Source organism: Nipponia nippon, unplaced genomic scaffold (assembly GCF_047370975.1).
Source record: "Nipponia nippon isolate SJK-2023a ecotype South Korea unplaced genomic scaffold, ASM4737097v1 scaffold_3, whole genome shotgun sequence".
Taxonomy (NCBI): Eukaryota; Metazoa; Chordata; class Aves; order Pelecaniformes; family Threskiornithidae; genus Nipponia; species Nipponia nippon.
The window spans coordinates 124,103,359-124,115,824 of NW_028262347.1; the positions used below are offsets into that span (position 1 = coordinate 124,103,359).

General features: G+C 38.7%; 1 protein-coding gene across 5 annotated transcripts in view; it reads left to right on the forward strand.

The window, feature by feature from the left end:
• Positions 1–12,466, forward strand: part of DOCK1 (dedicator of cytokinesis 1) — a 314,587-nt gene that overhangs the window by 248,659 nt on the left and 53,462 nt on the right. For all 5 annotated transcript variants that reach the window (XM_087764572.1, XM_087764573.1, XM_087764574.1 and 2 more), the window contains exons 34-38: positions 655–740; positions 927–1,083; positions 4,376–4,416; positions 5,728–5,818; positions 9,882–10,001. In XM_087764572.1, the coding sequence (XP_087620698.1) occupies positions 655–740; positions 927–1,083; positions 4,376–4,416; positions 5,728–5,818; positions 9,882–10,001 (495 nt within the window). The remainder of the gene's footprint in view (positions 1–654; positions 741–926; positions 1,084–4,375; positions 4,417–5,727; positions 5,819–9,881; positions 10,002–12,466) is intronic.

Sequence of the window (12,466 nt, forward strand, 5' to 3'; positions counted from 1 at the left end):
AAAAACCCAGTGAATTATCCAGTTTGCATTTAAAATATATTCTAACACCCACTTAAGTTTGCGTTCTTTCATTATTGCCCAAATACAACTATTATTCTTAAGTTGTTTGAAACAGCTTCCTTCCCCTCTGCAGTGACTTATTAACAGGTTTGGTAATTGAGTTGTGCCCCACTGTGAGCCAGTACCTGTGTGCTAGAAAGGGCTGTTAGTGACGCTAGGGTGTGCATCCAGCCGAGTTACCCAGCCTTAGGTGTTACATATCCTCTCTCATAGAGCTTGCAACATTTTTGTATTTTACTTTCGTTGCTATTACCATTATTGCAGGGGACATTCTGTCCCTGGCTTTGTGTCTTCTTTTTCCCCGCCCTCATTCTTGTCATTAACCTCCTTATTTAGTTTTTTGTAATGCAAATATTTACACTTCATTTAACAACATGACCAATGATTTCTCCAACAAAAAAGTCCTTGTAGGGCAGCAGATCATCGTGGATAGTCTGCTACCAGAGACTGCAAACTCCTAAAGTCAATCAAGCTTTAAAATAGTGGCTAAACATCTCGCCGAGATACCCAACCAATCTGTGAACCATTGAGGCTACAGTAATAAAGTGAAATATTTGCCATCTGATTATTTACGCTTGCTTTGTTTAATTATAGTTTGAAAATGAGATCATCACGAAACTGGATCATGAAGTGGAAGGAGGCAGAGGAGATGAACAGTACAAAGTGTTATTTGACAAAATGTAAGTGTTGATCAGCAGCGAGATTTATGTCACAGTGAAGTCAGGAGAGAGAGCAATTAGACTACAATGAACTTTGTAGCCCAGAAATAATTAAAATCTGTTAATGATGCACAGTATTTAAAATTGCACCTGAGTCAAGGTTTTTTCTGCGTGTGATTAACAAGGCGAATGTAATTGGTTTTTCAGTCTCTTGGAGCACTGCAGAAAACACAAATACCTTGCGAAGAGTGGAGAAACTTTCGTGAAACTTGTTGTCCGCTTAATGGAGAGGTTGCTGGACTACAGGACCATCATGCATGATGAGAACAAGGAGAACCGCATGAGCTGTACTGTGAACGTGCTGGTAAGCAGAGAAGTCACCAGCCTGAAATGACTACTGCGTTCTTAATTTTACACCTTTAACATAAGATCTGTGTAGAACAGAGTGCGTGTTGGGATTCTTATGGAAGTTTGAAATACTTTGGGGTTTCTTTCCTTTTTTGATGAAGGTGAATCTATGAAAATATGGGTTATTACTTGTTTAATTGATTCTCAGGAAAGATTTGAGAAGAAATGTTTCAGGTGCAGATCTTTGAGGGCTGTTCATTGACATTTACAATTGATGTATGAAAAACTTTATGCAGAAAAACACTTCGACATACAGAACGCTGGAGTACTATGCAGTTTAACACTGAAATTTTCATCCCATTGGTATTCTGTTTACTGCTCATCTTCCGTATTCAGAATTTTTGAAGAAATTTGAGTGTCACTATTTCATTCACAGCAGAAAAAGCTTAGGTTATTTTCCTCACTGATGTAAAATTTCCTCCTCTTAGTTCCAGAAATTCTGGAATATCTGCTCTATACTACAAACCTGTGTCCATTTAGGCTTGAGTTGGAAGCGGTAGACGTTGTCCCCATAGCACACACATCATGCTCTTTGGTGGAAGCATTAGAGGATGAGATTTTACTAGCACAAAATCAGAGCATATGGAAAAATGTCCAAATAAATTTTGGAGAGCCCCAAATATAATACCAGCTAATTTTGATTTTCCCAGTAGGACTCAATATTAAACGGGTAGCCACTAAGGATTCAGAGCTTTCATCCTTATATCATTACCAAAGCTTTTATTTCATTTAAATATGTGGGGCACAGACAGTGTTTATCGTTTATGTGATATGGCTGATAGATTTTGTTCAGGCTGGTTTGGAAAGATCTGAGTGAATAGTTTGTAGCTTTAGCACTTGCAAGTACTGCAAACGTCCTCGGCTCGTGCAGTGCAGCCTTTATGGCGCACTGTCGCATAAGCTATAAATGAAACGCTGCCCGTTAGAATGGGAGAGAAGATAGAGACATCAAATCAGAAATTGGGATTTTGTTTTTAGTTTGTTTTTCCTCTCTGTGCACATCAAAAAGCATCAGAATGTTTAGGAAATGGGAAAAGAGGAGGAACTTGGAGAGTTGTCACTGGCTGTGCCGTTAGGCTGCCCGCAGAAAAGTCATAGCGTCCTCCTGAGCAGAACTGGAGTTAGAAAAGCCTGCCGGTTTGCACCAGGCCAGATAGGAAATAAAAAATCACATACACCATACGCTCTAAAACATGACAACTATTTATAAAACTAGGAAAATTTCCTAAGGAAGGTGAATTAATGTCTCCTTTCCTTCATCATAATACTCTGAGACTCTTCCTAGCAATTCTTGCCATACCAACGGCAGGGGGACCGATGGCACACTTGGGGGTTGGTTTTGTTTTCTCTAAGTGTCTCTAACAGCATCTCCTGATGCTGATTTTTGTCATCTGAATTTTTCAAGTATTTGCAGATGATAAATTTTGTGGGCGATTTACTGCTGTCAGGTTAAATCACCGTGAGATATCCACATACAATGCTGCCACTGAAGTCTGTGGGAAATGCAGGAAAGCATCGCAGGGCAGAACTTTCCTTCGTTTTCAGTAGGCGTGATTTAAACCCCTAGCTTGATTTTAAAGTCCCATTTGCCCTCCAGGGCCAACACAGGCTTTTCATCATTCTCCATGCACCTGAAGTGAAATTTATGCTTTTGCAAAAACCCAACCCAGGGCTGATACTCAGCACAGTTCCCATTTCAGGTCTCAAACAGTTCTTAATTGGAACTTCAATGATGCAGAGGCTTTCACAGGATTAAGTTTGTCTGTATTGACTGTAGTTTAAGTCAGAGGTTTTGATACGCATTTAAGCCAGTGCTGATGTTAAAAAAAAAAAAAAAAAAAGCCCTATCTGTTCCCTCAGCTGCTTGTTTCTACCCCTGACAATCCTGGCTAAAGCAAGCGTGCCACCAGGGTAGCAGAGCAGATCTGAGGAGGGGTCTTGCTGAAAGCTCACGCTCTTCCCCGCCGGTTATTTTTCATCCCCATCAGTTCCTTGGCCCGTTCACTGCAGAGCCACACACGCGTGGGCCAGTACAGCGTAAGGGGGACGTGGGACCCTGCACCCAAAGACGGGGCAGGAACAGGGGCTGCTTTCTGGGGGAGAGGGATGTGATGTGTGTCGGTGTCACCGCTGCCCAAGCCTCTTCCCCTTTTGGTTGATTTGATGTTGCTTCTTGAGCTGCATCAGAAGGGCAGAGCAGCTGGCAGCAATACTAGCATAAAATGGTTTTACATTATTGATCCACCTAACTCAGAAGTCTCTTCTACTTTAAAAAAGCCAACAAAACGCAAGTAAGAAAAAAAAGCAGAACTTTTTCGTGTGGTTCAGTTTGTCTTTTGAGTTGAACACAAAACCAGTGAGCAGTTATGTCAACTAAAATGGTATATCCACTGAATAATCCATCATTTCCAAGTCCGGTACCTAGATTCTGTCTTGTATTTTGGTTCTCTTTGAAGGAAACAGTTTTGTAGTGGGCTTGTGCATCTATTAGTACTGGGCTTGTGCATCTGTTAGTACTGGGCTGTGCATCTATTAGTGCCTACTCAGACTGGTTTAATTTAGGATTGAAATATATTGTGATTCAGTGAAGGAGAAATTTCTTTGTATTTTGTTTTTTTCGATAGATTTTAACTTTTGAAGGCAAACTTTAAATTAGATTCAGAAATGCCTTTAATATCTCGCCCAATTTATCACATCTTGCATTTACAATATTTGTAGTGTTAACTAGTTTATCTCAAGACCAGAGGCATTTAGACATTTCTGAAGAGAGTGCTGATAATGTGTGGCGTAGGAAACCAGATAAATAACACTAATCTAACTCTTTATTTCCAAAGAAACTATTAGAATTCAAGGGCAGATGATGTATTGCTCAACTAAGGTTTGGAGTTTTAAATCCATAGAACAAACGTTGCTCAAAAATTATGTTTTTGTACATTACAAAATTTCAACTGAAAATGATTAATGATGTGTGACTTGCAAATGCCAGAAGGAAATTTCTAGCAGTACTATTCTTGCAAATTCTTAACCTTTGCAATGAGACATAAGCCCTAATTTCGCTACATCGTGAACCATCACAGCATTAGACTTTGTAAGTTAACTAACTTGTGTTCTATCACTAGAGGCAAATTTCATTTTGCAGTTTTGAGGTTGATGTTACGCAATTATGAATTTTTAATTTAGAGCATGTTCTGTATACATTCCAGACTGTGAAATCAAAGACTTTGTAACAAAATTGTGTTGTTTTTCAGAATTTCTACAAGGAGATTGAGAGAGAAGAAATGTACATAAGGTTTGTAAACATGACCAGTGACAAACTGCTCAACTTACTGTAGTGTAATTGGAGAAAATTAAGTTCATATTAAGCATTCACTTGGGGGCTGGAGGAAAAGAAGTAATGAAGAAACATACCTTTACTGAACCTTAAGTACATTCAAAAGCTTATCTTCACTGAGAACAGTGAGCATTGGAAATGAGAGTCATGAGATTTTTTATTGTCACCTTTCTCCAACGCCCTCAGTTATATTATGATGAGCACTGAAATACTCAGGAGTGTTGTCAGATGAAGAAATAAATAAATCAAAAGAAAGCTGAGCAAAGACATAATTTTGCCTCCTGGAGAGGTACAAAATATGTGACTTGGGGTAAAAAGGGCTATTAAATAATATCATGACTGATACTTATTTTAAATTTAAAGCTTTTAGGAACCTTTCAAAATCTATTTTCACACAAAGTAAAAATGGTAATATGTTGTTGTGCTTTTTGTAAACCTCAGGGTTCCTAGTCCTCTATTTGTACTTTGGCTTAAAATTGGCTAGACCGTTGTGCTAAAATGATGAAGGTTGTGTTTTCACTGCTATTTTAGGTGTCTAAATGTTATTCATGAATTCAATCTTAGGTGCTTGTTACCTTTTTGGAAGAATTTTCACTTGTGAACTCGCTTCCTGTTGTTTAAATGGTTTTAATTATTGCTTTATTAATTTACAAAAAGAAAATAAAATCTAGCAAAGGGCAGGATTGATAACTGCGGACAAACACGTAAAGTTACGAGTTATAGGTCTGCCCTATTCAGCATCGCAAACTGTTTCTCACTGTCAAACCCACACCCAAATTCTCTCCTATTTCTGTTACCAAACTTATAATGTATCGTAATGAATATCAAAGTTCTGTATTTTCACTGGCTTTTTCAGAGTACAATTTTAATAGGTGTTTGGGTTTGTTTTGTTTGTTTTTTTTTTTTTAATTGTCATTAAAAAAAACCCAAACAAATTAAGAGAAGCCCCTTCCAGAAGAGTGGTGATATTGAAACTAAGGAAGAATATATCTGTCTCCATAGCTGAACAATTAGAACAAAATCTCTTGCAAAAAATCTGTATTGGATTCATTACGCATCACAAGTCATTTATATGTATTGGAAAAAAACCACAACGGAAATGCGAATGGTCCTAGAGGTGCCTGCACACAGAAGTACGAGCTTGAAATAATCCCACATATATTTGGTTGTTTGAAGACAGATTTGAACCATTGTAATCTTCAAAATAAATTCTTTAGTAATGTTTAAGAACCAACTTTTTTTAAGAACCGTTGTTTTTATTACTTGTAGGTATTTGTACAAACTGTGTGACCTGCACAAAGAATGCGATAACTATACGGAAGCTGCCTACACGTTACTTCTGCATGCAAAGCTTCTTAAGGTAAACACCAAAATACACTGCAACTTTTGAAAATCATGGTAGCAGTAACCAATAGTAGTGGTGTTTGTCAGTCTTAGAACATCTGCACTTTAAACTGGCTGACAACTGCGTGCTGCTTCTTAGGTCAATTTTACCTTTTGCACATGTAATTCATACTATTCCTATTAATAATAATATTCCTGCAGTTCGTGTTATGCAGGAAACCAGCCCTCTGCCGTTAGTGTACGTCAGAGCATGCTTTTCTCATCTTGATCTGAAGTGAATGGAAGCATGGTCAAGTCAAGACCACAAGTTATAAAGTGCAAACCTGTAATTTCAGTTTCTTTTAAATATCAAAATTATGTAATTTGTGGAAGCATCTAAACACGTATTTTAGTAAATCAGCTCTCCACAGAATTGTTTTTGCAAAGGCAATACAAGGGAGTGCTGGAGACTGTCCTCAAGTGCTCTTGGGCGTCTGTAGTTTCAGTTTTGCTTTTAAAAAATTAGAGAGAGATTCAAATAGTCTACTTTCCAAGCTCATGCCTTTAGAAGGTGCGTGTCATTTTAATGCAGTGTTGCACAGTTTATAGCACATTTAAAGAGACATAACCGTATCGCTGTTTTTCAAGGAATGTTTTGGTGTAACCTGCAATATATATAAATAAAATGGTTTATCTGTACAAGGTGCATGTTAATAAAGCATTTGAGTTTTTAACACTATATAGTGTCAGTCAGAAATGCAATGAAGCTGTATTTCATAAGGATTAATCTCACTGAATCTCACATTTTCTGGATAGATGGTGTTGTCTCTAGCATGCACCTTATTTTCATTAGTGTGTCACGACGGTGGCAGCGCGTGCCAGCCGTGTTCCTGGCGGTACTGTAGGGAAGGGTGCTGCGCTGAACAGCGGCCACTTGTGGCGGGAAATCACATTTAATGTAGCTTAGTCATCACTAAATTAGTAGGAAGGAGTTTTATGTTTTAATTTTAAAAAGCAGTCAATAGAAAAGGTAAAAATCTAAATTTCATAAGAATTAGTGTTTTCTGAAGCGTTTACTTTAGTCCCATTCTTCTTCCTCACATCTTACCACCCACAGTGAAATCTTTCTCCAGGGAGACCTGGATCTCTTTCTGCTCCCCTTGAGGACGGCAGCGCCCGCGGTCGTACGGGGCCGAGAGTCAGGGACAGAATAATTGAAAACTGCATTTTCCACTTGATCTGTTTCTCATGCCAATGGCGAGTGTTATTAAACCTTCCGTGTTATTGCAACCTTCCGTATTATTGCAAACCTTCTGTATTATGACAGAAGCTCTGCTAATAGTACTCCGTTTCACAAAGGAAGTTTATCTCATTCCAAGCAGCGAATTGTTCTTAGCAATCTTTGATTTAATCTAAGCAATCCCAAGCAAAATGCGAGCGTAAAATATCTATTTTGAAAAGTCGGAAGGTGGAAGGTGTTACATGAAATGCTTCTAGCAGATGCACTGAGAATTAGTCGTACCTCAAAACCGAGTAAACTGCATCCAAGCTATAATAAGACTAAATATGATGCAGAGCGTACATGTGCAATTTAAATTAAGACACTTTGAAATGTATTTACTGTATTTTAAAATAAATAGAGGGTTATTACACAAGACAATGTCAGTAAGATTCATCTGCAAAAGCACTGTAGCGATAGCTTTATTCATTATTAAAAGCAGGGGCAATTGTTGGGCAGAGCCTGCTGGATGCCGTCACTTCTTCGGTAAGGAAATTTTCTGTGCTGAGACATGTGTCAGAGAGGTGAAGATGTGAGGAGCTGGCTCCGACACCGTCCGTCACACAGGCTGGTGCAGGCAGGTGCCTGTGGGTAGATGTTGGAGTGAGTAACTTGCCGAGTCTGTGGCTACAAAGATCTCTCTTATTCCCATGAGGGACGTAAAACAGGACTGCCAAATTCTGTAATACGTGGTCATCGTGCCTTGCGTGAATGAGCCTTTTAGACAAGATAAAGCATTCATTCCCTCGCACAGGTGCTGTGTTTTCTGGAAAAATGATGGAATAAACCGTGCCATAAAATGTCACTCAAACTCTTACCTGTTGTGGCTTGAACTTGCTAGTCAGTATGCTTTAAGTGACCTTAAATTAGAGTTTAGCCAATTTAGTTTTTCTTACAGAATGTGTTCAGAGACCGGATGAGTATCTTAATATACTCCTTTAATTTATTGGAAGGAAATATCCAGTTTTCTCTTCTTATAATGCAAATCGATAGAAGATGGCAAATGTAAGAGTAGTATTTGTCGCAGGTTTTCATCACTAAGTGGATGTTTGTTTACAAACATAATTACATTATGGTTTGGAATTATTTTATTATAAAAGTGTATCGATCTATCTAATACAATATCCTGGTACTACCAGTAGTTATCAGTGGCTGGAGGAGTTCAGTATTGCTTGAGAAGCAGCAATATTGTGGTGTGTGTAACTTCAGGCAATTGAGTTTTTTCTTTCAAACCTTGAGGGCAGGATTTTCAATGACACTCATCATTGGCATGTATTTCATCACGTTGATTTTAATGGGATCACATTTAGGTCAAGACTGAGAGCTTTCGAGAATTTCACCTTTAAATTTGCGAGAAGGCTATCTCTGTGGAGAGCGAGCCACCATCGTTTTCTCCAGATCACTGCAAGCTGATGAAGTGCACTTAACAAAAGAGGCTTTAGTTTTACTTTTTATCCATTTAGACAAAATGAAGGTGTTCAAAACTAACAGAAGATAACAGCTCTTTGTATGCTGAAAAAAATGCCATCACACTGCAGATTCTATGAAGTTTGTGTTGCTCAGAAACATGGCTTTGTGGTACAAAGTTGTCAAAGTTGTCTGCTTTAGCCAAACACAAACATTTTGGCCAAATTAAGAAGTAACTGGGTGAAATTTAATAACATGTAAGAGGTCAAGCTGGATGATGTAACGGCAATTCTGTGAAGAGGTCTGTGAGTTGCTGATCTTTAGTTGAATTTCTTCTTTTCCGAAAATTATACCACTTTATTTCTGTGGACAGTCCTTCTTCTATAGTAACTTTGATTTTCAGAGAAGAAAGTGAACAGTTCTTTAATTAATTGAGTTTTTGAACTTGGTTTCTTAAGGCGAGAAATCCTATTGGAGCACCTGTCCCTGCCTCTTTTTCAATCTACGAGAAGTTTCATTTGATTTAACAGAGGTTTGCGATTTGATTTGATTTGATTTGATTTGATTTGATTTGATAGATGTTTGTGAGTCTCTAAGGTATTTATTTCCTGCAGGCCTCATAAAGGTAGATAGCTATGTAAGGGTAGGATATAGTATTAGTACCCTGTCGGGGAAAAGGCTCCAGCATTGTCTCATCCCCAGGCAGATCGTGGGGAATATTAGTGGGAGGAGAGAGGGGAGGTGAAGAAGAGGCGATATGAATGCTGGAGTCCAGAGGTTTCAGTTGCATCGGTCCCTTAACGGACACCAGAGTGTGCCAGGTGCAAGGGAGAAGGCTGCAGGGAACTGCTTGGTCCTCTCAGGTCTAGGAGGAAACCCATTTAATGTCTGTGCCTTGCTCCTCAGCCGTTAGGCATTTGCTGGAAGAGCAAGAGCTACTAATTGCAGACAGGCTGTATAAAGTTAGTTGCGCTTTTCCTTGCCTCCAAATGTTCTCTATGAATTTTAGGCATTTAATTTCTGTGCCTACAGTCCTTTCCATTTGTACTGCTGTATCTTGGCTTCAGGGCTTCTCTCAACATAAATCTGCTGGTGTTCATTATGCATCCAGCAGGTTGTACCCATCAGCAGGCCAAGGTCAGTCTCATCAAACTCACCGAGGAGAGGAAGCCACCTCAAGAAGCTTCCTTCCAGCTGATATATGTAATTAGCCTCCAATTACAGTATTGAAGTAAATGGTCCTCGTGCCCAAGGAATCAAAGTACACAGCCGCAAAAAACCCCTTTGTTAGTTCATTAGCTGTGGTACCACTTCTTGAAATAAAAAAAGTGTATTTTATTTAGCCTAATTTGACTGACATATTTCATAATTTTTGATTTGCTTTCACTTTTCTCCTCTTTCTTGCATGATTTAGTGGTCAGAAGAAGCATGTGCAGCGCATCTTACCCAGCGGGATGGATACCAGGCTGCTACTCAAGGACAGTTGAAAGATCAACTATATCAAGAAATTATCCATTACTTTGACAAGGGCAAGGTAAAAAGAGAAAAAAAAAGTCCAAACGTTTCATTGCCTTTCTCTCTAACTTATAAGTTGAATAGTAATCATAGTTTGCATCAAGTGACCTTCAGAGAACTTTAAACTTGCTGCAAGTTATTTGGAGTGCCTTATGTAAACGGTCCATCAGCTAGCACTTAAAGATAATAATACTTAAAAAAAAAAGTAAAAAAAAAAAATCAGTGGTACATTTATAACTGTTGTGTTAAGGGTAAATATATGTGCATGTGATGCCATGCAGAAAATAAAAAAGTGATGCACGTAATTTGGGGGACTTCTTTTTTCTGGCAATTGCGATAGCTAATGCAGTCCTTCAGCTACCCTTGTTTTTTCTTATGTACACAAAATAATTCCCTCAGAGAATGGATGTCTGTGGCTCATATTGTAAGAAGGCAGAAACAGTCCCAGATGGGAATATTTCATTGCAATTGCCTGTTTTATTGCAAGATGAATTCGCATTCGGCATTCCATGGTGGGAAGGGGAGAATGCTGGGGTTACCTGTCCACAGAGGTCAAGGGCTTTAACTTGGTAGACAGGGAGATGTAGGGATGTATCCGTGTTTGGGTATTTCACGCATAAAATGTTTAAATACAGAAGCAGAGATCTCTTTGTCAGAATATTTCAGAAATGTAAACTTGGGTTTTTAAAAGCAATCTTTGTTGCATAAATGGAGTGCAAACAGAAATGTCATTTTCTGGTAGAACTAGAACATTATCCAACCAGCTCATGTTTTCCAAGTAGGTTTTTAGCAGAATCAGATTAGTATTTTTATAGAACCTTTGCTTAAAAGGTCAAATTTTATACCTTATCTTAATGCAATATTTAGAAGTTGTTAATAAATGATGCTAAAAAAAATTGTAATTCCAGACTGCGGTAGAGCCGGGCTACACAAACAGGCTGCGTGGGGCTGGGGCTTGTGTAGGCGCCTCGGTGCTTACAGAGTCGATAGCATTGGTTTCCCCAGCACGCTTCTGCTGCTCAAAAAGCTTTTACTAACCCTTTAACAGCGGGTAAGGAGAACCTCGTTAGAATTAGGGTCATAGCTGGTTTAAAAGTATATTTTAATATTACATTCCTCTCTGGAAAGGAAAAGCCAGAAGTCGCATGTTTTTATTTTGTTGTTTTACGTCTTTATGGCTTCACAGTTAGTCTTTTATGGTGCTAGTATACAGGCGGTGGGAATTGTTCTTCTGAGCACCAGGCCAATGCATTTTAGCTATAAATTAAAAGCTGCAGAGTCCTTTACATCTATATTGAAAACATCCTGTCTTAAAGTTGTACCCACCCCTTTCTGCTGATAGCGCTAATGAGCTGTTTATATAAACAGCAGGCAAAATACCTGCTGCTTACTTTTCCGCCCGCGCCACTTACACAGCACGGCATCCACGCTTGAGAGACCGTTGTTAGCCTGAGTAACCATTCTTAATTTTTTTGGATTTTACAGCTAGAAATGAGAGAAGGCTCGGCCTGCTTTCGAAAGAAATAGCACTGAAAATGCTGCGTTTTCCCTTTCTCTTATAGTTAAACAACCAAATCTTCATTATTCTCAAAATTTTTGGTGAACAATGATATCGAAGGGACCACTGTGATTTCCGATTCGTATTCCTTTGCCCAACTCAAATCATAGGACTCCTGTGTGATTTTTTTTTTTTTGTGTGTGTGTGAGGAGATGATTCATTTTCAAAGCACTTGTTCCTAGTTACAGATATTTCTTCTCTTATTTTCTGGTCACTCCAGTTGGTGATAATTTTTTGTATTGTTCCACGAAAAGGAAAAAAAATACAAGTCAATATACACTGAGAATATGAGCATCTTACATGAATTTTCACATGTCAGGAAGCTCAAAGTTGAGGTTTCCACAGAAGAATTAAGTTAATCTTCTCATTTGGGATGTTCTGACATGAGGTTAAATCAACTGCTTACATTTACCTATGCAGTTTGCAGTTTGCAAATGCAGTCCAGCAGGTACTTTAACGATGCCATTCCATGATCAGTAACGCATCTGAAATAGTATTTGCTGTGCATTATTAGAAGACTGTACCGATACAATAACCAATTTGTCTTTTTTTTTTTACCATAATTGCCCAGCTGTGTCTCTACCTGGCAATTCACTCGGGGTCGATCCCAACTACTTTGCTTTCTCTTCCCATAAAGTTAACAACAGATGTCAAAAGAAGGTAATTTTACCCCGGATAGCTGTAGAGCTACTTCCAGGCTTTTACAGAAGCTCAGGAGTTTTGGTTTAAAGTTGTTGTGAGATTGTGCCTCTTCCACTCCAGCCTGCCTGATGGGAAGCGGTGGACTTGAGAGGGGAGGTAGACGTGGTGAGAAAGATTCGGTGGAAGAAATGGAGGGGGGTTTCCTAAAAGATGACGCTTGGTTATGAAACATGGGCTTTTTTTTTTTTTTAAAGGACAGTGCAGTTCAGCCTCTCAAAAATCAT